This window comes from Bidens hawaiensis, unplaced genomic scaffold (assembly GCF_021521415.1).
Source record: "Bidens hawaiensis isolate Kalapana, Puna unplaced genomic scaffold, B.hawaiensis_p1.1 tig00025375_1, whole genome shotgun sequence".
Classification (NCBI taxonomy): Eukaryota; Viridiplantae; Streptophyta; class Magnoliopsida; order Asterales; family Asteraceae; genus Bidens; species Bidens hawaiensis.
The window spans coordinates 210919-236697 of record NW_027494049.1 but is presented as its reverse complement, the minus strand read 5'-3'; the positions used below and the strand labels follow the sequence as shown (position 1 = coordinate 236697).

Below are 25779 nucleotides of genomic sequence, written 5' to 3'. Positions count from 1 at the left end.
GGCCCTATAAGCTAAGCGAGTAAAGCTAGGACTTTAGGCCCCCAAAATTTTGAGGCCTCGTTAAAAAAAATAATAAAACAAAATTTTAAATATAATGTATATTATCTTATGTTTAGCATGGTATACATATATCTTTCCTACCGTGGAGTGGTAAATGCTCGCTTTCGAATCTCAGGGCTCCTGTTTTTTATCTTTTTGCATGTAAATGCCAATGTAAAATTGTAAAGTCCAGTTTAGGCCCAAAACATATATAATTTCATTAATTTTCAACTCCCGCTTTGAATGCTATTCTAGAAATGTCTATCAATTATTTTTTTATTGTGGTATTTATCTTCCATTTCCCCCTGCCATGCTTATGGATTTCATTTCTTTTTTTTTTCTCTTTGTTTTGGTTTCAAGTAATTTTCTTTCTAGCATTTGTACTAAAAAGATCTACGGAGTATTTTATTTGTTAGTAACATAATTTTGTATTAATTAAGATACCTTTTTATTCAAATTTTCGAACAAAAACTTAAGCTGGAAATTTTATAAGCAAATTACTTATATTTTGTAGTTAGGCGTAGAAAAATATATCTAGATTGTCGTGTATAGCTAACGTAGCAAATTTTGTTAAACAAATATAGACAATGCAAAAGGCCTTTGATTTTTTACTTCGCTTTAGGCCACCACTGTATGGGACGTACTAAAGAGTGCATGCATGAGTTTCAGTAGTTTCCAAAGGAATTTAGGATTATTTTTAGTAGTTTCTTATGTCTGTTTTAGACTTTTAGATGTAGTAGTAGTAGTATCTATTTATGCAAATGTTTAATGGTGAAGAGGTTGGACTTTAGTTGACGCATAATCAAAAGAATGAGTTCTAACAAGATGGACCATTGTGTCTTATTTTAGTACTAAAGAGATTTGAGTAAAATACTACTTTCTCGTTATAGAGGTAGGGTAGCAAACAGCCTCAGATACCCACCAGTTAATACCTGCGGATCATTCAAGGATTCCTCATATGACATCCGCGGATCATTCGCATCACCTGCATAATATATGGAAGATAAAACACCAAGGGAGCACACGTTCAAATAAATGCCTTAAAAGGTAAAGATAATATTGAAAATCTCAAGACTTGAACCCATTGAAAAAAACAAAGCCTTATCTAACTTATTGATATCGCTAGGACAAAGGCATGTGGTACTACTTTCTCATGTTATATAATTAAGTTTACTTTACTTTGGAAAATCAAAGCCTTATCTAACTTATTGATACAAGCCTACGGCTTCGTAGGCCTTCGGCTTTGCTTTGTTGGTGTTGGCTTTATGCGTTGGACTTTGGTCTTCGGCTTTAAGGTTTGATCGGCATTAGGCTTTGTGTGCATTGGGTGTTTGGTTTTTGTCTTTGATTTGAGCTTTAGGCTTAAGCATCAGGCTTCTGGTGTTTGGTAGCAACATTATGAGTTTATACCGAAATAATTTGCCAAAATCCCAAAATGTATCTATTGAGGAAGTTTCTATAATCAATCAACAAACACCATTATCTATAGTGAACTTCATTAAAAGTATTCTATAGAATTAAAATTCATTAATCACTTTATTAAAATTGCATTACACTCTTTTGTTGTTGTGTATGATTATGTAAAAGCATAAGTTGCTACTAGTTCCAGGTTTCAAATCCTCCATCATCAAAGTTCTACGAGAAACAAATGGATGTTTCAAAACGAGACGTACACCTTCAAATCAGCTTGAACCCATGCCTTAGAGCAGCTTCCCAAACCAAATCAATGTCGTCCACATTGATAGCGCCAACTTCGTGGTGTTTCCATCCTTCAAGAAGATGAACGATGCCACCAGCATGACAAGCGTGGACCGCACCTCTTTCTAGGGTGTACTATTCGAATATGTGCGCGAAACAAATATAAAAGTCAGTCTTTGTATAAAATCATAAGTTATAAAATGGACGACTCTTGAAATGTAATAATAAACATAATTGTATATATTTGCTCGCATATGCGCAATTTTCTTTAACTTGCACTATATAAAGCTCCTCTAAAAGTATAATAGTAATAGTAATAGTAATAGTTGTAAAAGTAAATATAATACTAATAGTACTTATAATAGTAACAACGACAAAATTAATTACAACAACAAGAGAATTATTGTCTTTTTACATTACCTCACACACGCCTAGTCCTTGGACATCATCAGGAAGCCTCATTGCTGCAAGCTTACCATAAGTACAATCTTTTCTGATCTCAAATACGGGCGGGACAACAAACTGAAGGAAATGAGTTCCGGGTGGTGCCCATCTTTGCTCTCTTGGCAACGCCCATTTTCCCAAAATCCACGTCTAGTTAGATTTTCAAAAGTAATATAAATCAATGCAATGCTATTACTATTATTATTATTATTATTATTATTATTATTATTATTATTATTATTATTATCATTTTGCTCATTACTTCACTATCAACAAAGATTATTAGACATCAAACATGCACTATCTAACCTTGCAGTGTTTAGCTGCTAGAAACTCTGTTACTTGACACAAAAAGTTTTGATTCTCTAGAGGAGCTTCTTGTTGAATGCTCTTAAATCTTTCTGTGGATTGCGTAAGCATCTGCACGGAAATTTAATAACCTGATATTAAAATCCTAGCTAATGACTGGAAGTAATTTTATAATTTATAAAAGTAACTAGTGTATTAAATTTCATTTTCTATTTTTCATAAAACAACTTATTAAAAATGAAATGTAAGTACTTTCGATTTGTTGGACACATTTAGCTATAACTTATTTCACTAAACATTACCAAAATCAACTCGTTTATAATTAGCTGGAGAAATGCCACCTCTTCGTAGAATTAAAATTCGTGTTTTTACAACAAAAGTCTAATGGAACAAAACGAGTTCACATCAGGCAATCTAACATCGGTTGAGCTGAACACTCGTTTTAAATTTTGTTAATAAATAATCTTACATAAAATTATCTATATATATGAGGCTATATGCAATAAAATTAAATATAACGGTTTGAGTGATTTTCAAGATGTTGAGCCATTTCTTTTTCTAACTGCTGTTTTGTTTGACTCGTAATCACAAGTAAATGAGTTGAAATTGACACGCAAAAGTAACTTAACAATAAAAACAATAAGCAATAGTTTTTCTAGCTTAAACATACCAAAACTCTAACTTTACGACGAGCTAAATAAAGGGCAATGGCTCTTCCAAGTTTAGATGTAGCTCCTGTTAAGAACACCTCTTTAATATCTATAGGAATCTCATTAAGAATAACTGCTGCAGTTAGTGTGTTTCCATGGACTACACGAACTTTAAGATCCGGATGCTTCATCACAAAAAGTTTCCCACCACCGTTCAAACCTTCATTCTGTAAAACCAAAACAGTTTTTACCAACAAGGTTTAAATTTATATATAGTACTTTATAATGCTGCTTCTCGTTTCAAATTTCAATTTGTGTAATCATGAGCCAAAGTAGAATAGTTTTGATGCTTACTACGAATAAATATTTTGGGGCTAAAACGAGTAAATAAAGATCAAAATCCGATGTTCCCTTCGTGTAAGTGTAAATCATGTGAAATCTAAGATTCTTTTGGCAATCACGAGCTAACGTTTATAGAACTTTCAGCATAATTTTGAATTTTAAAAGTCGGCAAAACTTGCTAAAGTATAATAGTGTCCATATAAATAACTACGCCGTTCTGCTACCTAGGGGTATTGATTATTCGAATCAGATTTTAATAACCCGAAACTGAACCGCATGCAAGTTTCACGTTATCAGAATCTATTCTTTATTGGAGCTTAATTTCTAATTCGAATTCGATTCAATAACCACACCTAGCTCTTCAATCTTCCAAAATATATACCTTGTTCAAGGCAGCGAGACTAAGAACCTTGACCCCAATCCTATCAGCCATACATATAGCTTCTTCAATTTGATTATTTATATCGTCTTTCGCGAATGGTAAAAAATACTGCAATGTATTAAAACCGTTAGTACGTAGTAAAATACAATATTAGTTGTTATGGATCATCATTAAAAATCAAGACTACCATGAAACCATATCTTGACACAACCCAACTTTAAAGCAAATTTCCTCTAAGATGGCAGAAAGAGTACAAGAAAGTCTTGGATGTAACCCATATGAATAACATTCCCAAGAAAGCAAAAGGCCAAAGTGGTAACAAGACAAGTTTTGTAGTAAATGGCCATGAGCTTAGAGATCTAAAAAGAAACAGGACATGCATTGATGACATGATATCAACAGCATGTATAAGAAACACAAATTCTGGTGCTTTAGCTTTCTTGCCTACAAAAACAATATAACTTTTATTACTGTTTGGTAGTTAAACAACTTGTGGTAGTACTAGTACCATTCGTCGCCTAAACTAACACATTTGGTTGTAAGTATGGCACTCCATTGCCATTGGCCCATTGGTCACCCTTAATCAATGGTCTAGAATCTTCTTACACTTTTTAGACAATATTATAGGCATACCCAAACACACACACATGCATGTATGTATTGTTTATTTATATGTTTGTGTGATAGACCTCTACATGAATTGTAATAGAAATGGATAAATATACCTTCATTCGAACTTATTTCTTTATGAAGATCCCAAGAATTCTCATTCATGGTCTTTCCCAAAACATCAAAAAGAGGCATAAAGAGGCAAAAATTGGTCTTCATATCTTTATGATGTATAAAATGGTACCTAGAGAGTGAAACATACAAAGTAATAAGGCAAAAAATTATTTTTTTTTGTTTCCTTATGTAACTAAACGGGTTAACTACATACAAAACTACAAGAAAAATTGGATCTTAGTAATTCAAACTCTTTTTGACCAATAATAATAATTATTATTTAAACTCTATCTTAATAACAATAATATATAATCTATGTTTACAATTTGACCAAAAACAATCTTAACTTTTACTTTTCTTTTTAATAGCAATCTCGGTAGCATATTCGTCGTAGATTTATACTTGATTTTCACTTGATTTCTTTCTAGTAATGATAATGAGAGAAATGGAGAACCTTACTAGAAAAATTGAGTATATTAAATTCAAAATGAGTGTAAAATCTATGATATAATATTATTACAAGACTTGTTAGTGACAACGAAAATGAAACCTAGGAGTGACATTGAGTTAAACTATAATTAAATATTTTTTATTATTAGAAAATGGTTTAAAGTTTGAATCATTAAAATCCATGTTGTCAAGACTGTAATGAACTTTTCTTTGAATTCTACTTTAGGTCATAAAAATACATCAAGCCTTGATCAAGGTTTTAGAAAGCTTGATTTTCACTAGATTTCTCTCAAAAAAATAATTATGAATGAAGCGGAGAAACGTACTAACAAAATTAAGTATAAATCAAATGTAATTTTAGTGTAATATCTATAATGAGTATGCTATACTGAGATTGCTATCGACACCAAAAGTGAAAGTTTGGATTATCATTGATCATAGTGTTAGTATGGATTATTATCGTCATGATGATGATTTGAATAATTAAAATCCAACTTTCCTTTAAGTTATGATATGGAATTTGGTGAAAATGATTTACTATGAACAAGAACAAGTACAAGAGTATAGCATAAAAGATCAATTAAAAAGATAAATTGAAATATAAAAAAGGAAAACTATATTTAAATAATTCCAACTATGAAGTATTAGCAAATAAAGTTTCAACTAGCAGATGGTTGCTGAGAGTCCCACTTTTAATATATTTGTTTCCAACGAGCCGTGACAAGCAGAAGCTAATCTAAATTAGTCTCCGATCGCCGGAAAAATGTTTTTCACTTGAAAACTCCTTTTTGACCGCTAAATTCAACCTTTCATCCAAACTCTCTTTGTAACCTTAGATCAGACATTTATAATTTCTAGTAATAAATTAGTGAGTTTGCCGGAACCTTAGAACCACAATCGGAGTCAGTGGCGGTAGAAGAAGAGGGTCGCACCAGCACCCCATCACTTAGACGACGAACTAAGGCTCCGATGACGGAACGAATGACTGTTCATTAGTTTGATCGGTCCAGGATTAGGCAAACCCCTAACACGTAGAAGGTTTCCGATGACGGTGATGGATGTTAGCGGTGGTGGTGGTGGTCAACGGTGGTTTTCAGGTTGAGTTTTCCTGTTATAAAGGTTAAGTTTTCCAATGCAAACGTTTTTCTGGCAAAAAATATTGAGTTTTTCAGCAAAAATGTTTTACGACAACTAAAGACTAATGGAATTAAGTTTTTCGTCAGTCGTGGCTCTTTGGGTATGTTAAAAGATGAGACCATCAGCAGCCAAACTGTTAGTTGGAATTGTTATTTGTTAATAGTCCACAATTAAAATTATTTATCCAATTTTTGTATAAAAAAATATAAACCATACTTTCCAATAGCTAGTATTAGTTTCAACTAAAACTAAAAACTTTTGACTAATGTACTCTCATAACTAAATAAATCTTAAAACAAAAGGAAAAGTTGTGATTAGTTTTTTTAAGGCAATGACCTCAAGTCTAACTTTTTTTTTTCTCTTTTATTTCTTTGATAATTTGATTGTTAATTATCAAGGCTAAACTAATTCTCAAAATTTTAATCAAAGTTGTTTTACCTCTACATATATGCGGTTAGAGCATTCTCATCTTATCCATCATCTTCCCCTCAATCTTTAAATTTTAAAAAATTATGCTAAAAACCAACTCTATCTTATCCCCCATTTGTTTACCCTAACCCTAAATTATGAAAATTGATACACCAACTCTTTATATATAAAAAAGTTACTACTTATCATTCTTTAAATTTGTGTGAGTGTATAAAAACGATAAATATAATAAAAGAATTGTTTGTGAGTAAGATAAAGATAAAGATGATGGATGAGTTGTGGAAGATTTTTTAAAATAAGTATTAAATTTTAAAAACTATGAATTTTAGTTATATTATAGGGTAAAAAATGGTGGATGGGATGAGAATGCTCTTATGCACCAAGCCCTACTTAAATTATGAATGCAAAACTTGCGTTAGTGTAAAAATAATATGATACGAAACTTACGTTGGCGTATAAATAGTATATCTAAGAATCGGTGCGGCATAAAAAATATGTTGAGGAACAACTTCAACATTACTATGCCCCATACACATGAGGAAATCAAAGACCAAAACATAACCTTAGAACATGATGACCGAACTATGTCCAATTAAAGTAGTGCTGATTATTGGGACTCCTATGATCAGACACATAAATAATTGCTCCAAATATGTTGCATGCCCAACTGCACCAAATAAAAAATAATGATATAAAGGTTCAAGAAATGGTTGGTTAACAATTATAATATATTTTTAACGGCCATTTGGATCATTGATGAGTTATTTACCCACCCGATCATTTATGTTTTACCTTTAGAAGAAAACCCACCATATTTGCAGAAAGCTAGAATACACTCTGGCCTAACCAGGAACCCCCTAATTTTTGTCACCGGTGACTTGAACCCCTTTTAAGGTAATGCCTACATGTGTTTTACCTCAACCACTTGGGTTTGGGATCATTGAAAACTATTATAATAGATGTATCATAATTGAGTTTTAGGGTCAATGTAATGGATAATGTTGGGTGCTGCTGAACATACCCCCCTACACCATTTTTACTAAATATACACCCCCATTAACTTATTAGATAAATTACTATTACCCTTTAACATTATTTATATACATATTATTCCCTACAAAATATTTTTCACTTAATAATCTTCACTACATATATCAAATTAAAAACTATCAAGTATTACTATTAATTTATTTTTCTAGTATTAATATTGTAAATATTTATAATATTTTTTTTTTCAAATTTTAATAGCATATATATTTATAATGTCCTTATTTTACCTCTTTATCTTTTACAGAATAAACCCGAAACTCGAAAACCTAAAACCCTAAACCCGAACCCTAAACCCTAAACTCTAAACCCTAAACCCGAAAACCTAAACCCTAAACCCGAACCCTAAACCATAAACCCTAAACTCTAAACTCTAAACCCAAAACCGGAAACCTGAAAATCTAAACCCTAAACCCGAAACCTAAACCCTAAACCCGAAAACCTAAACCCTAAACCCGAACCCGAAACCCTAAACTCGAAATCATAAAAAAAACGCAACTTGTAAAAAAAATATGAAATCCTTGTTTTTGTGTTAATATGGTAATTATATAATTTAAAGGGGTAATATTAAAGTTGGTTTTTCCAGAGGGGGTATGACAAGCAATCAAAGGGTTCATTTAGCCTGGCCCATAAACTATTGTGTTGGATGCTGGTTTATTTATAGTAAATTATTGATCTTTTGTTTTACCTGTAAATGGATGGTTGGCTTGAGAACTATGATGTAGCCAATTGTATTGTTGGAAGAAATATGATGAATGCAATAATCTATGAAGCCAATAATATAGAGGTTCTGAAAGCCCAATATGGAAACTAATACAATAAATAATCCCACTTGTTTTCCAAACAGGAAGATTGGTCATTGAAGGATAGATCAATAAGATTATTGAAGCTACAAGTGTCTGAAGTATGATGAAATTGTCCCTGTGATCAATGAGAAAAAAAGCCATTTATTCCATCAAGGCACATAAAAAATAATCATTCAATGTGGTCATCATATTTAAATGCCTAAAATGCATCAAACGCGAAGAGTGAAGGGAAATTATCAGTGCCATTCGTCGTCGATTTGATTGAAATCAATGCCCTTTTGAGATAATCGACGATTTCGATTAATAAAAAACAAACCTTGAAATGAACTCCATAGATTGTGCACAAGCCCTCTTAGTGAAGACAATATCAGGATATGCATACACCAACCATACTCATTTTGCCTCTTTTCATAGATTCTTGAATAAATGAAAACAACAAGAAGTGGCCCAAACAAGATGTACTGATTCAAGCAACAATTCAAAACCCATTAGAAAGCCAAGATAAAATACTTAAAAAAAAGGTTTAATATCATTAGAAAGCAACATATATATTTTCTCCTCTCTTCTGAAAGTTCGAAAACGTTTTGCGATATCAAAGTTCCTAAAATTGTCTAAAATACGAATGGTTGCAAAAACGTTTAAAACCGGCAATATTAGTAACACAAACATTACGTACATTAATTGCGCAATATAGACTCTTTTGATTACGTGCGCCCCTTCATCAAATTAACTATTTTAAACAAAAGCGCATATCTATATCTATATTTATACTATATATAATGCACCACTCATTGACAAATTAAGACACTCATTTTTAAGTAATTTATAACATTCAAAGCATAATGTACACCCAATAAAGCATGTAGTTAAAGGCAAAGTTGTCCAATATAAAATATGTTAAAAATAGTTACAATATTGCCCCTTATACTTTACTAACCTTTTATAATTTCAATAAATATTTGAAACCTTAAACCTTTAACTTTTAACCATATATTCTTTTAAATTTCATTTTAATATAACTTCCACCTACGATTTTCGGTCATAATTTTTTCATAAGTTTATATTTTTTTAAAAGAATTGCACCATAAAAATGAACATTTTATTCTCTTTAATTTGAGTATGAAATTGTTATAGTTTTTTTTAGTTAAAAAGAATTAAAATTTTACGTAGCGGTGTTTGCGATGTGGTTTTGATAGTTTTTAAATTAAACCGTGAGTCATATCGTTAGTAATGGTTTTTTGTTATCGAAACCCAAACCAACACATTAAAAACTGAAATCGAATCATTACCCGTCTTTGTTTCCCGCTGCATCGCGATGGCACTCATCTAGTCATTTTATATCTATAAAAAGAATACTATGCGCGACAATATTTTTTAACCGCTTGTTAACGTCACTTTACCAAATCTTAACCCATTTAACGTGTATCATAAATAAGTTTATATCAAAATTCGTTTGGGTGACCTCTTTACGTAGAAAAAACATAAAAAATTCAGAAATCAAAGAAATTAACATATACCTTGTAACTGCCCAAATATTGCCATGGCCAACCAAATAATGGGGATCTTATATTCCCTGAAGAACGAACCCCTTTATTTACTTTATGGGTATCCATTCTCTTCAAAACCTTGCTGTTGTTGTTTCTGAACACAAATGAGTACCATATATATATATATATATACACACACACACACACACATAACTAGCTCTGATTTGCATAGCCGTTTAGTAGGGGGGGGGGCCACCGCTGCACTCTCGAAGAACGTGTATACTATACTAGTAGCAAGAGCTTATAAATGAATTGTGTCTGTGTGTTGAATAATCTATACTTACACTTTGACCAATAATAATCATAATTTTTAATTTTTGTTGCAAAGGGTAACCCGGTAACATAATCATCAATGATTTTACACTCAATTTACATTTGATTAATACTCGATTTCGCAAGTACGTTTCTCCATTTCGTTCATAATCATTATTGTGAGAGAAATCGAGTGAAAATCAAGTATAAACCAATGATGATTATGCTATTGGGATTTCTTTTGGCAACAAAAATAAAAGTTAAGATTATCATTGGTCAAATTGTAAGTATATATAATTACCGGCCAATAGGTAATAATTATGATTATTAAAATTCAATTTTCCAAAAAAGAAAATGAAAATAGACGCTTTAGTTGAAAAAAAAAGGTCAATTTGATAATACTAATATGAAACAACCAAATGTGGAAAGTGAACAAACAAATATAGACAATGAAGTAAATGATGAACAAACAAATGTGGAAAATGAACAAAATGGCTACATTTGGAAAGGGCCTAGTTTTCTAGTTCAAGTGTTCAACTTATGCTACCAAAATGATTGAGCATGCAGTCTCCCAGCACGAGAATAAAAATTTGACATGAATCCAAAATGGTGTCATACACATAACCCGAACATATTTAACATGAGTTATCAGGCGTTGACAAAAAAATGAGTTTATATCTGAAGTTTTACCTTTTTTTTTTTTGTTTTAATATCAGTACTCTAATTATAAATTTATAGCAAAAATACAAATTTACGTAAAATATTTACGTTTAAACTACATTCTCTTTAATCAATCAAATTTTTCATAAAACAACTAATCAATATAAATCTGATTTTGATAACTTGCGTCAAAAGTAAAAGGCTAGCATATGAAAGTAGGTACGTCCATGTATGATGCACAATTGTGCATGCCACTTTTGAAAATATATGAATGGAATTAAGTGTTGGCCTGGACCATAACCATTAATCGCGTTATCTTAACATCAATCCACTTTGGCTATTGAATTAGCTTGACCAAAGGTCCATATTAAATACATACACTCCGCACATTTTTTTTATTTTGTACTTTATACGACATTTCGTGTCCATACAAACATGCCTACATACGTGTTGCGTGATTGCATACTTAATTACATAAAACATGTATATTTTTTAGACATCTCTAGGTTTGTGAACGTTAAACATTCAACAAATCATTCAGTTAAAAGTTTGTTTATGTTTGATATTTATTAATGAACGAAATGAACATGTTTTTATGTTTGTTTAGCATAATACACGAACACATTGGCTTATCATTTGCTCATTTAAAAAATGAGCGTGATTGTATGTTCCTTTGCGTGTTCTCCACTGCTCATTTGCTTGTTTGGGCTAACTTAAATGAACAAACACAAACAAGCCCTCCTCCATGTTGAGTTGGTTCATTTACAACTTTATCTTTAGGTAAAATAAAAAAACTAAATAAACTAAAAACAAAGTGGGTCAAACATGTTGAAAGTCGCATGTCAAGAACGAATATATATAACTCACCAAAACGAAAATACACATGAAACGGGTATTGAATAACTCAGATGATTTTATAGAAAAAATATAACTCAAAACCTCTATTACGCATATCACGTGTCTCTCTTGATAAACCATCATTCGAACTCTTCTCATATGTTCTACAGTATCTAACCTAACTTGGTTTATATAGACTAACTATAACTTAATAGCCAAGACATTACAAATTTTAAATACAATGCAATTAAGAAACATATTGTAATTATGAACATAACCAACTATTGTTTTCTCATTCCTTAAGTTCACCGACTTATGACTTGGAACATGAAATTAACAACATACCGCTTATTATAAGATCATACTGAAATCTTTGACTATTATTTACAATTGATCCAATATAAGATCATATGTGTAAAAACTAATTATTATAATTGTAATCATAAATAAAAATTTAAAAGTGATAAACCTACACTAAAATAATATTAACATGCAATTTTTTTTATAAAAACGTCGATTACACGTTCGAAGGACACATGTGGCATGACTTTTGTGGGAACCTCATGGGAGTCTCGATTCGATTCCAAAAAGTGTATGCCACTAATAGGAGAGAACATCATCGTTCTAGAATTTGAACTCATATAAGGTTGGTTGTGTTTGGATCTAGCACACACACATACACAAACAATACTGCAAGAGAAAAATAAACGAATATGAACATGCGATATTTACGTGGTTTGGTTGGCTGGTCTACATCCATTGGCATCAACCATGACATTTTATTATTGTTAATTGCCTCACCTGTGAGTAATTACAAGTATAAGAATTATAATATCAAAAGATTATTCTAGGGTTTCTAGCTTAGAGAATAAGAAAATATAAACTGACTCTAATAAAGAGATATAGAGCCCCCCCCCTACCCACCCACCAACACCACCCCCACACACAAATGTCTTATATCTTAATAAAAAACTCAAGTACTCAGTCTTCAAGTAAACCGAGCCCATGCCTCTACCAACCAATATGTTGTATGCGAGTGGTAAGTTTTTGGAGCCCCCCGATAACAAGTTGCACTAAAGCAGTTAATAAAAATATTAACATGTTATTTTTATCTTTTAAGTGATTATAACTTATAATATGTGTTCAAATTGTGTATTCATTAATTGTCTGGGTTAATAAAATTGGTGAGCTGGATTCTCTCCATGGGCTGGCTGAATAATTGAGTTGGGCTCAAGAGATCCAACTCATGGTTCATTAATTGTATTCTCTCCTCGTTTCGTCCCATTAACTTTGACGTATTGAAGATGCATTAGTTTAAAATAGTTTTATTTAGGTTTAACTGTATATTGTTTTAAAAATTAAAGGTATTTTGGGTATTAAATAACTTGTTTTATTTGGACTTAATTGTTTAAAAAATAAAATGGGGTTTAAGTATTGGTCTAATTAATTTATTCAAAACCGAGTCTGTCATGTATAATATATTTTTAGATATTTTAAAACGCAATTTTGTTTTCCTATATAACTGTTGATATATTTTTGTTTTGTGAAATCCAGAATACATGCATACTTTTGAGGCATGCTTTTTTTTATCCTACATTTTAATATTAAATATTTAAATATTAGGCATTTTGCTTACATGAGGGCGCCTCATGTGTGATTAAACCCAATAGTTATTAAAAAAATTTTATTTTGTAATATATGTTTTTCACATGTCATCACACCAGTAAAAACCTACTACTTCTATTAATACAATTAAGACTTTGTTAATACTAGAATTGAAATTGTCTCACAAATTTACACGGACAATCACTTAGATCATTTTTGTACTCTTTTATTGTTTTGCATGTGATTATGTAGAAATAGAAGTTGCTACTGTTTTTTTCGCTTCAAATCCTCCATTGTCAAGGTCCTAGCTACTTCGAACAAATGGATGATCATGAAACGAGACACCTTCAAACTGGCTTGAACCCATGTCTTAGAGCTGCTTCCCAAACCAAATCAAGTTGGTCAACGTCTATAGCACCTACTTCATGGTGTTTCCAATCTTCAAGAAGATGAACGATCCCACCTGCGTGACAAGCGTGGACCACGCCTCTTTCTAGGGTGTACTACTCAAACATGTGCATGAAATGAATAGAACAGTTAATTATCGTATAAAATTATGTGTCCACTAAAATAGTCAAATGAATAATATATACACAAATATTTTCTCTCATGTAAGCCTCAAGGGTCGTTTTTTCTTTTTTACATTGACTCTTGTATGAGACAACCCTTTTTGAAATAATTTACAAATAAAAATATTTTTCTCATATCAAACTAGAGTACATAATAGTTTCTTGGCTCTAGAAGAAAATTGCTTTAGAGGTTTTTTTTCTTGCACAATAAATTAGCCCCCCTTTATAAATTTAGAAAACATGAACTAGTAATAATTATGGTAACAATAAGGTTGTAAGTTTACTATACGTACAATCTCTTCTGAACTCAAACACCAATGCTAAATATATGTTTATAAGTGTTTACTATAGTCTATTTTTCTTACACATTACCTCACATGTGCCTAGTCCTTGGACATCATCAGGAAGTTTCATAGCTGCAAGTTTACTATACATACAATCTCTTCTGAACTCAAACACTGGTGGAATCACAAACTGATGGAAATGAGTTCCGCATGGTGCCCATCTTTGCTCTCTTGGCGTCGCCCATTTTCCAAGAATCCATGTCTAGTTAGGTTTATGGAAAATACTTTAAAACAATTCTTGATAAAGTTACCTTTTAACCATTATTAGATAGCAAACGTTAATAACTAACCTTGCAATGTCTAGCTGCTTGAAACTCGGTTACTTGGCACAAAAAGTTTTGATTCTCCGGTGATGCTTCCTGTTGAATGCTCTTAAATCTTTCTGTGGATTGTGTAAGCATCTGTAAGAAATTTTACCTACCCGATATCAAGATCCGAACAAATGAAAGTAAACGGTATTTAGTTGGGTTGACCCATAGGTAACTAGTGTGTTAATTACTATAGGTTAATAATGAGATATAAACATATTATACAATATACGCTATTAGTTAATCTAACTAAACTTTTTGTTTTTGCTTATAAATGTTAAATCATTAAAAATAGAATATGAGCTTTAGATTTGTTTGGCATGTTTTGTGTTAACCTACTTAATTAAAACATTTCCAAGGTCAACTCATTTATAAGTAAAGTGGTTAGAACTGTCACATGATCAAAGTAATTATACAGTATTCATTTGTTCATTTTCTAACTATTTTATAATTTGGCTCTAAATGAGTTAAATTACATTAACAATAAACATAAGTTTTTGTAATCTAGAACATACCAAGACCCTAACTTTACGACGTGCTAAATAAAGGGCAATAGCTCTTCCAAGTTTAGATGTAGCTCCTGTTAAGAACACCTCCTTACAATCTACAGGAATCTCATTAAGAGTTACTGCTGCAGTCAGTGTGTTTCCATGGACTACACGAACTTTGAGATCAGGATGTTTCGTCACGAAAAGTTTCCCACCACCGTTCAAACCTTCATTCTGTAAGACAAAAACAATTTTACCAACAAGTTTTAAATTTATGTTCAGTTTATAATGATGCTTCTTGTGTCAATTTGTGTGTAATAACTAATAATGAGTAAAAGTCGAATAGTTTAAACGCGCAGGGGGTTCAAATTCCATTATAGGGTCAAAATCCGATTTTCCCTTCATTTTGAATTTTTCGCAATCATGTTTTATTTAGGTCTTGATGTTAATCATGTTAAAAACCCATGTACTACGCGTGTAATTGATAAAAAAAATAATATTGACTATATAAGCAAAATACAAAAACAATAAACTTATCATATATATTATTAAAAGAAAGCCATTGTATAATATTAGTGTTTAAAACGATTTAAGTATTTGCTTAGTTATTTTTTTTCTTCAAAGTAGTATTTACTAGTTATCAATTAACAAATAAGTTAATGGTTATGAATGATTTTAGAATTTAGTTGGTTTTAAATTATAAGAAATATCGTAGATGTTTGACAAGTTGCAAAATATTTTTATATTTTTATTAGAGAGTATATATATAGACTTTAGGATTATAGTATATGTAAACTAAAGAACGTGCGTTTCTGTAAAGAAAAAAGGTAAATCATGTGCAATCAAAAATTTTTTTTGTGCCAAACAGAGCTAACGTAGATATATTTTATAGTACTTTGAACATAATATTAAATTATAATAATTTGCAAAACATGCAACATTTAATATATAAGTGTAAATATAAAAAAGTTACGCTCTGGTTATGGGTGTAACACGGTGTTCATTATTCAAATAAGATTTGAATAATCCTAAACCGATTTCCAATTTCGTGTTATTAGAATCGAAACTATATATTCTAACCGAATTTCTAATTGGAATTCGATTCAATAACCACCTCTAGGCTCTAGTTCTGCCATCTTCCAAAATAATTTGAAAAAAGTAGTCATATGCACCTTGTTCAAGACAGCAAGACTAAGAACCTTGACCCCAATCCTATCAGCCATACATATAGCTTCTTCAATTTGATTATTTATATCGTCTTTTGCGAATGGTAAAAAATACTGCAATGTCTTAAACCCGTTAGTAGTGAAATTAATACAATATATTAGTTGTCGAATGCTGTGAAAAATGAACACGAAATGGACTAATTAGGTACCATGAAACCATATCTTGGCACTCCCCAAGTTTGAAGCAATTTTCCTCTAAGATGGCAGAAAGTGTACAAGAAAGTCTTGGATTTAGCCCACATGATCAACATAACCAAGAAAGAAAATGGCCAAGATGGGAAGAAAATAAGTGTTGTGGTAAATGGCCACGAGCTTAGTGATCTAAAAACAAATGGGGCATGCATTGATGACATGACATCAATACCATGTACAAGAAACACAAATTCTGGTGCTTTAGCTTTCTTGCCTGCAAATTAACAAGAGAAATTTGTATATGATAATTAGTTAAATGTATAAAATGTTGTCAAATGGGACACTCTTTTCAATAAATCATATACCCTAATTGTGTTGGAATAATCAGGTCCTGGTTGTATCATAAGATTTATTGTTATTATTTGTGTTATAAGTTATCTTGTAAGTATGGTATTGGTGGTTATTTTGTGGTTAAACTAACCATGTTGGTAGTTAACGTTAGTACCGTTAGTTTGTATATATGCCTATAAATACATGTATAACTCGCATTTGTTTAATCAATGACACCTGTATAATGCATGAAGAAAGGATATATACCTTCATTTGAGCTTATTTCTCTATGGAGAGCCCAAGAATTCTCATTAATGGTCTTCCCCAAAACATCAAAAAGAGGCATAAAGAGGCACGGATTGGTCTTCATGTCTTGATGATGTATAAAATGGTATCTAAATTAATGAGTGAAACATAGAAAGTAATAAATCATTGTCAACTTTTCTTTTATGAGAATTTGATTGTTATGAGGGCTAAACTACTTCTCAAAGTGGATACTAAACCCAATTTGGTTACCTATGTATATGCACTAAGCCCTACTCAAATGACATAACTTACGTTGGCGTATAAATAATATATCTGAGCATAGGTGCGGTATCAAAAATATGATGAGGAACAACTTCGACATTACTATGCCCCATACATCTTAGGAAATCGAAGACCAAAACATAACCATAGAACATGATGACCGAACTATGTCCAATTAAAGTAGTCCCAATTATCGGGACTCCTATAATCAGACACAAAAATATTTGCTCCAAATATGTTGCATGTCCAGCTGCACCATAAATTATTCAAAGGTTCAAGAAATGGTTAGCTAGCAATTATAATAGATGTATTACATTTGATTTTTATATCATATAGTTATATCATATGCAATAATCTATATTTTTTATGTGCTTGTGATGGAAATATATGGGTTAATTTTTTCTCATTGATCACAGGGACAATTTCATCATACTTCAGGCACTAGTAGCTTCACTAATCTTATTGATCAATCCTTCAATGACCAATCTTCCTGTTTGGAAAACAAGTGGGATTATTTGATGTTAACTATATGATATAAAAAAACTGCTTCAACTTGAAGAAGTTATTACCCCTATTAGCAAAACTGATTATATGACCCCAAATAGTCAAATAATGTGGTCATTGTTAATAAAACATGCGTTCAAACGCCTTGAACTAAACACAACAAACAAGAAGAGCGAAGAGAAATTACCAGTGCCATTCCATGTCGATTTGATTGAAATCAATGTTCTTATGAGATAATCGACGGTTTCGATAAATGAAAAACATACCATTAAGTGAACTCCATAGCTGGTGCACAAGGCCTCTTAGTGAAGACAATATTATAATATGCATACACCAACCATACTCACTTTGCCTCTTTTCATAAATTCTTGAATAAATTAAACCAACAAGAAGTGGCCCAAACAAGATGTACTGATCAAGCAACAATTCAAAACCATTTTAACACTAAACTTTCCATGAATAAACAAATTAGGAAAATCAAGAAAAGAGACAACTAAAAAATGATATTAATCACAAAAAACTAACACACTTACTATTATTTACTAAAAGTTCTCCAACTCGATTTTGATATTATAGTTTCTAAATATGTTTAAAATACACATTTTGTGAGTTCTTTTAAAACGTTAGTTAGTAACATAATCATTGTCTATATGGAGGATATATGGGCAACTTTTTTGTTAAACAATTTAAACGTCACTTTAACAATTCTTGACCCTTTTAAGGAGTAATACGTTTATTTTTCAAAAGCATGCCAAAGGTTGAGTGAGCTTTTAACATAAGATGAATAACTATGTTTTTTTTAATAATAACCCTTGAAAACGGAAGTAGGATGAATAAGTATGTTAGTTTTTTATAATATTAACCCTTGAAAACGGAAAGCGTATACCTTGTAACTGTCCAAATTATGCCATGGCCAACCAAATAATGGAGCTCCCATATTCCCTGAAGAACAAACCATTCTATTTTCTTTTTGGGTATCCATTCAAAGATTTAAACTTAAGAAATTATTTGAAACAACTTTTCTTTCTTTGCTATATTCTTTTAAGGCTTCAAAAGTTTCTTTTGGTGTTCTTGGAGCACAAATGAGGCCATATATATATACACATAATACACTAGCACCTGCTTAGCATACTGTGTAGTAGGGGGGCCACCGCCTCTACGTATCTATATCTCAAGGAATAAACATATCTAAGTATAGTAGCTAGGGTGTTATACGAGTTGTGTAGTGGGTTGAACCCAATACGAAAGGGAAATTTGATACAAACCCGAGATGGTGTCAAACATATGAACCCAAACATGACACGTATTATATAATTAGCTTTTTATAAGTACTCTAAAGTTAGAAATTTATAACCAATACAAATTTATATGAAATAATTATGCTTGAACTACATTCTATTTTATCTTTTAGTGTACGTCATTAAACATTAAACACCTTATTAATTTAAGTGGTGACAAATTAAATCTAGAAAATGAAGTATAAAACTTAGAAGGCCAACCCGAATATAACCCAACTTGTTTAGCTGAACGTGTTCATATGTTCAATCTCAATATAACCTAAACTAGTTTAGAATAAATCACATATATCCCAAACAGTAGCTTCCCCACATTGTGAAAGGAGAAACTACTTTTAAAACGTTAGGCCGCATCAGCCTGTGCAACCAGTTTGCAACACCATATAATAACAAAATTCAAATAACATTTTTGAACCTTTTTTATTTCACAAATGATTTAATTCACACCTGCAAAATGCCGCTACTAGAAAAAGAGATGTTTTTTTACAACTGAATTCGTAGGAAAATTTTTGGAAAATCCAGTTTCTTACAGTTTTTCAACAAAAAGTTACGTTAAAATAATACATGCTTGAAAATCGTTTTCAATAGTTTTCCAACAACTTTTCTTACAAAATTGCTACAAAAATATGTGGTTGTAAGCTTCCTACAACTTTCCTACAAAAACTATTTTGACTTAACATAATTTTTACTAGATAATATTGTAGCAAAGTTGGAGCTTATTTTTTTGTTGGAAATATGTTGGAACTACTTGTCGTAAGAATTTGTAGGAAATTTTTGTGAGAAAATGATTTGTTTTCTGGTAGTGTGTAAAAAAAAGTTCCAATAAATTGGACCATGTTTGGTCAGGTGGCGTTACCCATGTTTCTGTATTATATAGTTTTTTAAAGGAAAAAATAGGCAAGGGATCCTCCCACACCACCCTGGATTTTCATACACCATTTTTTGTCATATACGGCTCGTATAGGGCTATACGGTCATATAGGACCTGATTGTGTCAGAGGTTGTCTGCCATCGTTTATTGTGCTTCGTATAGGCCTACACGGGTCGTATAGGCCTATACGGCCGTATAGACACTTTTTAAAAAAAATGATGACCATATATACAATACATGTGATTTATACGGGTCGTATTTGGCTCATTTATAGACACTTTTTTTTTAAATAAAAATGATGACCATATATACAATATATGTGATTTATGCGGGTCGTATTTGGTTCATTTATCTTAACGGGTTTAAATGTTGAGCTCAAGCTTAGCTCGTCAAAAGCTCAAGACTGTCTAGGCATATTTGTTGCTTACATATAATAAAAATTTGAGGTTTTTTAACATCTAGTCAACATACATTAAAATAAAAATGCACCCCAAAATTTGAGGGTTTTTTTAAATCGTTTTCCGGCAGCGATTAAGGTAGTCTGAATGTTTCTGCAAATGTTTTCTATACGGTCGTATAGCCATATACGACCGTATAGCTTTTATTTTCTATACGGTCGCGCTATACGACTGTATAACTTTTATGGTTTTATCTGAATGCAATACGAGACATTTAATGCCTATACGGTCGTATAGGCCTATACGGTCGTATAGACTGCAAAAAGTTGTTTTTTTGTCCCCTTGTCAGGCATGTGTACCCTATACGGCCGTATAGACCTATACGAGCCGTATAGGCATGTGGGGGTGGTGTGGGAGGATCACATCCCAAAAAATAATATCAAAATAGTGACCACGATTGTTAACAAAACAGACTTAACTCTTTAAAGTTACTAATTAACCAAGGTGTGGCATGTGTTATTTGAAACAATAGATTCAACATGACACTATAAATCCTTGCATGAAGTCGCAAATTCAATCCATTGATTGGAAAAATAATCTTTTATTGAAATGTTATTTGTAATATATAAATGTTATTGGTAATATAAAAACAATTAATATATATATATATATATATATATATATGATGAGTATCATTACAGAACTGTAAAATTATTTAAGAACTTGAAGTAACCCTTGAAAACTAAAGTTTATTATGTATGTTAATGTTCTTTGTGATTAGTTTTATCATTTTTTATATCTATATCTACAATTACAATTTTAAAAATTAGTTTTTATGCATATCTATGTTTTGTTTGACACCTATGTAAATTTGTTAGTACATAAAATTTACATATATGTAAACTTGTGATTAATATATGTAATAAAAAAAATTATATATAATATGATAAAACTACTCTTAAATAATGTTAATATATAAAAAAAAATTAAAAAATTGTTTGGTTGTTAAGGGTTCCTAAGAGTTCTTAACTTTTTAGAGTTCTTAAATGATACCAACCCATGTGCATCAAATTTGGAATTAAAATTTTCTCATTTGGAATTAAAATGTGTATTTTCTTAATTTTCTTCAAAAATTTTGTATAAATATTGTAAACATGAAGAATACTTATTATATATATATATATATATAGGATTAGTATTATTACAGAACTCTTAAATTATTTAAGAACTGAAGAAACCATTGAAATATATATATATATATATATATATATATATACACACGAATATTATTCATTAAATAAAAATAACTAATAATGAAACGTTATTTGTAAATTAAAAAAATTTGAATAATTAGTGTCTTAATATAAAAATATTATTTGAAAACAAATAAAAAATAAAAAAAACATTTATGTAAAATTAAAACAATTACTATTAAGTGTGTATTTTAAATTGGTTTGCCATATAATTAAAGATAATAACATCAAAAAAACATATTAAGAAATAAAAATTAAAAATTTATTTTTTAATATAAAAATAATTGATACAGTTATAAATATAAACAAAATTATGGAGCATCAAATTTCCACCCGGAGCCATCTTTTTAATTAGAAAAGGTCAAATCATATTCAAGTAAATAAAAAGTATGGGCCATTCTGTCCCATTAAAAGGTCAAAAATGCCATTTTGGCAATTTTATCCTTTTTGACCCTTTGAATTAAGGTTGGGAATTTATGACACAATACGTCCTAACATATAGTTAGCGGGTTTGAGTTTGAAACACATAGAATCAAATCAAGAACAAGTCAGGTGGGCAATAAGTGTGTAAAGAGATTGAACCTGTATAACTCAAGTATGACAAAGATAGAAATATATGTAAATGCCCCTTAAAGAAAAATATTAATTAATCGGTTCAACATGTAGACAACCGGTTTTGATAAGCGCTTATCAAACCTAAATGAACCTTTTTACGGATTTTACCGCTTGTAATTGTGATAACTTCTATTTTATCGTACAAAATGTGATGTGCCATCATTCACTAACCAAGTTATATACGTAACGTGCCGTGCCGTGCCATTAATCATGTGATTGAACTATTTGATTTTGAGGCCATGTCGTGTAACTTATTAAACATGTATATTATGATTTAGCAAGTGACACGACCTGCTTAACGTGACACGACCTGCTTAACGTGACACAACGTGTTGCGAGCCCTAACCGGAACCTTAACCCGAACTGCACCAAATTTGAGGAATAGAAACAAATTAAATGATACATAATAAACAATTTGACCTAGGCATTTCCTGCCTTATATCTCTGGAGCTCTTCCTGTGCACATAAGAGCCTACACACAGAAGAAACCATTTAATAAAATCCATGCTAACTAAAAGTTCAAAAGGTGTTTATGAACTGGTGTCTAGTACCTTCTATGTATATCAGTTATCACAACAAGTAGTTCTTTTTCTTTATCATCAGTTGCCTCTAGCTGCAAATAAAGAATAATATATTAACAAAAACTGTATTCAAGTTTTATCTCTATGGTTCGACCATTTTATGTATCTTTAGCAAATATGATTCATTTTTATTAAGGCGATTTTTTCATGTGTTTATTTGCAAAACCTCTTAAAAATTATCTAAAAATGAGTTTTTACATGTAAAACTGATTTTTTTTACATGTATAACACATGGTTTCCCGGTTCACAACTTTTTTGTGGTTTATGATTTTTTACATGTAAAACACATGGTATCCCGATTCACAACTTTTTTGTGGTTCTTAAACAAACCCGCCCCATATATTTATATATTGCGAGAACAAAAATAACAAACCTAAGTCACTTAGTTTTTTCTATCAGTGGTTTATATTTATATAATCTTTACTTATTACATAGTTTTAGTTTTTTTCTATCAGTGGTTTATATTTATATAATCTTTACTTATTACATACAAACGTTTGTTATGTAGATAAAAAAACCATAAAATTATTTCTTTATATGTTTTTTTTTTTAATTTTACCCGCACATATGTAGGTTGTGTGTCTACACATGTGTAGGATCTATAAATAAACAAATTTTGTTTATATACTTTTTAGAATGTTATAAAAGATGAATAACTTGCATTTCAACCATTTTGTTACATTTATTATTTTTTTAAAATTGAAAATAAACGATGATTTTTTTTGTTCTCGCAAAAATATATCTTTCACATAGAACCCTCCCCTTTGTGTGTACATAGTGGAGGACTCCCAGGAAAACCACTTTTAACGTGAAAACTTGTGAAGACCACTTTTAAACAGTATTTTTTCAGTCGTTTCATATATTATTAGTCTTTGTCAAAACCAACACTTTTAAACAGTAATTTTTTCAATAGTTTGATAGGCTGTTTAATTTTAAAAATAATGTATATATATTTTCATGTGCTTTAATCAGTTTAATAAACAAAGGCAAACAAGCATATTTTTTAACGAACCAACGCCTAAGTGTTTGTGTTCATTCCTTTGTTCCTTCTGGTTAACTTAAGCGAACAAAAACAAACAAGCCATTATCCGTGTACGTTTGGTTCATTTACAACCCTATACGTCTTTAGATAAAATATAATTAATAAGAAAAGAAAACAAAAAGGAGTCAAAACATGTTGAAAGTTGCAGGCAGCTTGTTTTTACAATATACAACCCCCTAAGTAGTCTGCTGTTTGCTCTAGTTTCTGTACTCATGTTTAACAAAATAGTTATTTATATTAAAAAAAATTAAAGTAAGTTTTCAGTTCATCCTACTAAAACCCGCCCGTTTTGACACACCATGTACTTTCGGATTAATGGCCGTAAAGTAATGCATAAAGTTTCTCATATTTGTCAACAAAGACAGTCATCTATTAACTATATGAGAAAAAAAGGAAATGCTACTTACTCCCAAAAACATGTTTTGTATTATTACATCATACCTATGATGCAATGCCAAGAATTATTATGCTACAAGAAGTGGTATTAAGTTGACTAATGATTTATTGCTTCACCTAGGGCCAAAAAATGAAGTGTAGGCGATAGAAAAACAAGCTCAACATAAACTAAAAGATTTTACTTATTTATTTATTTATTATAATTTTTTGTGATCTACTAATCTAGCTATAAACTTGGAAAAGTTGATTGACCAGGACAGATTCATACCGTAAATTTTTCTAGTTTAGCGATGTTGGCTGTTGTGCATTCCACGTCTATGCTGCTATCGGCTGAAGACAAAAATATATATGAGTAGCAATCGTTGCAATGTTGATCAATTTACTTATAAATGGGTTGATTAGGTTATGTTTATCTCTAACCGGTCGATCCAAAAACAAAGAAGTGTCAAACAGGAAAGCCTCCCAACGGGTAATTTTAATATATAAACTTATAAATTATTATAGACAAATAAATTGTTTATACAAAGTTTTCCAAATTTGGACGATAAGTGTTTCAGAGCAACCTAACCCGACCTTTTTCATCCGTGCAACAAAAAAAAAATCTCCTGTTCACCCGTATATGTTTGGCCTGTTACCCAACCCACCCATTAGTGGAACGAAGCGTAATTATAAAGATAGTTATACCCCGATCTGTAGCCTCACCCGTAGAGAGTTGCATTGCAGAACTTGAAATGTCATTCTGTAAGTGGCAATATGTAAACTATTATTATTATTGTTATTATTACTACTACTACTATTTTTTCTAAAAAAGTAAAAAAAAAAAAAAAACAATAAAAACTTATTTAACCGCAGATACCCTTCGGAGATGGGTGGTTTGATTTTGTGTTACAGAAGTAGCATCCACTTGAGACAATTGAGGTCCGGGTACATGTTCAATTATTACCTGCACGCGGTATAGAAGAAATAAAAGAAAAATGAAACTATAATAAAAGCAAGACGAAGATAAATGCATCATTTCAACTTCTTTCTAATAAGCTTAGCAATGCTAAGAGCATTCCCGTCAACTTCTCTATCTTTATCTCTATTATTACATTACAAAAATTCTATTTAATCTCACATATATAATTAAATAATATTTTTTTTACATCTTTATCATTATCTTCTCTTTTCTCCACTCGCAGTCACAACCACTTTCATATATATTAAAAAATAAAATGAACAGTGTTCCTCTAAATTAACTCAAAATTTACCATTTCTTTAAACTTTTCTCTCTCCTCACTTACAACCACTTACAATCCTTTATAAATTTTTAGAAATTTCTCACACAAAAATTTTAAAAGAGCTCCTGAGAATGCTCTAACCCAAAGTCAATAAATATGGGCTAAACCACGCGTCAAATGGGCCTATTCGAAAATTAGAGAAGTGGGCATTATATGATCCATCTGATTGTTTGCATGTCTTATTCAAACATGATATAATTGCACATTTTGGTAAACAGAATTGAACCTTTCTTGGTTGACCGGTTCTGAAACTATTTTGGTG

General features: G+C 30.9%; 1 protein-coding gene and 1 long non-coding RNA gene across 3 annotated transcripts; both read right to left on the bottom strand.

Moving 5' to 3' along the window:
- Nucleotides 1-1483: 1483 nt before the first annotated feature.
- LOC143571417 (very-long-chain aldehyde decarbonylase GL1-1-like) lies at nt 1484-16699 on the bottom strand. Of its 2 annotated transcripts, XM_077056847.1 has the most exons (8): nt 7051-7254; nt 4590-4717; nt 4052-4308; nt 3865-3972; nt 3161-3367; nt 2491-2601; nt 2158-2331; nt 1484-1872 (listed from the first exon to the last, which is right to left on the bottom strand). In XM_077056847.1, the coding sequence occupies exons 3-8, from the start codon at nt 4052-4054 to the stop codon at nt 1717-1719; spliced, it is 759 nt and encodes a 252-aa protein (XP_076912962.1). In that variant the 5' UTR covers nt 4055-4308; nt 4590-4717; nt 7051-7254; the 3' UTR covers nt 1484-1716. The 2 variants fall into 2 exon arrangements, with proteins under 2 accessions (XP_076912962.1, XP_076912961.1); XM_077056846.1 differs by lacking the exons at nt 4052-4308; nt 4590-4717; nt 7051-7254 and adding an exon at nt 16442-16699.
- Nucleotides 16700-22580: 5881 nt separating this feature from the next.
- On the bottom strand, nt 22581-24974 carry LOC143571406 (uncharacterized). Its single transcript, XR_013142090.1, has 4 exons — nt 24922-24974; nt 24506-24567; nt 22770-22831; nt 22581-22690 (listed from the first exon to the last, which is right to left on the bottom strand). It is a non-coding gene; the product is annotated as an uncharacterized LOC143571406 (long non-coding RNA).
- Nucleotides 24975-25779: the final 805 nt, after the last annotated feature.

Coding starts and splice junctions, on each gene's coding strand:
- LOC143571417 (XM_077056846.1), bottom strand. CDS start 16,645: ATGTCATCAATGCATGCCCCATTTGTTTTTAGATCACTAAGCTCGTGG. Junction 3,368..3,864: donor GTCTCGCTGCCTTGAACAAG/GTATATATTTTG, acceptor TTGGTTTTACAG/AATGAAGGTTTGAACGGTGG. Junction 2,332..2,490: donor TAGCAGCTAAACACTGCAAG/GTTAGATAGTGC, acceptor AAATCTAACTAG/ACGTGGATTTTGGGAAAATG.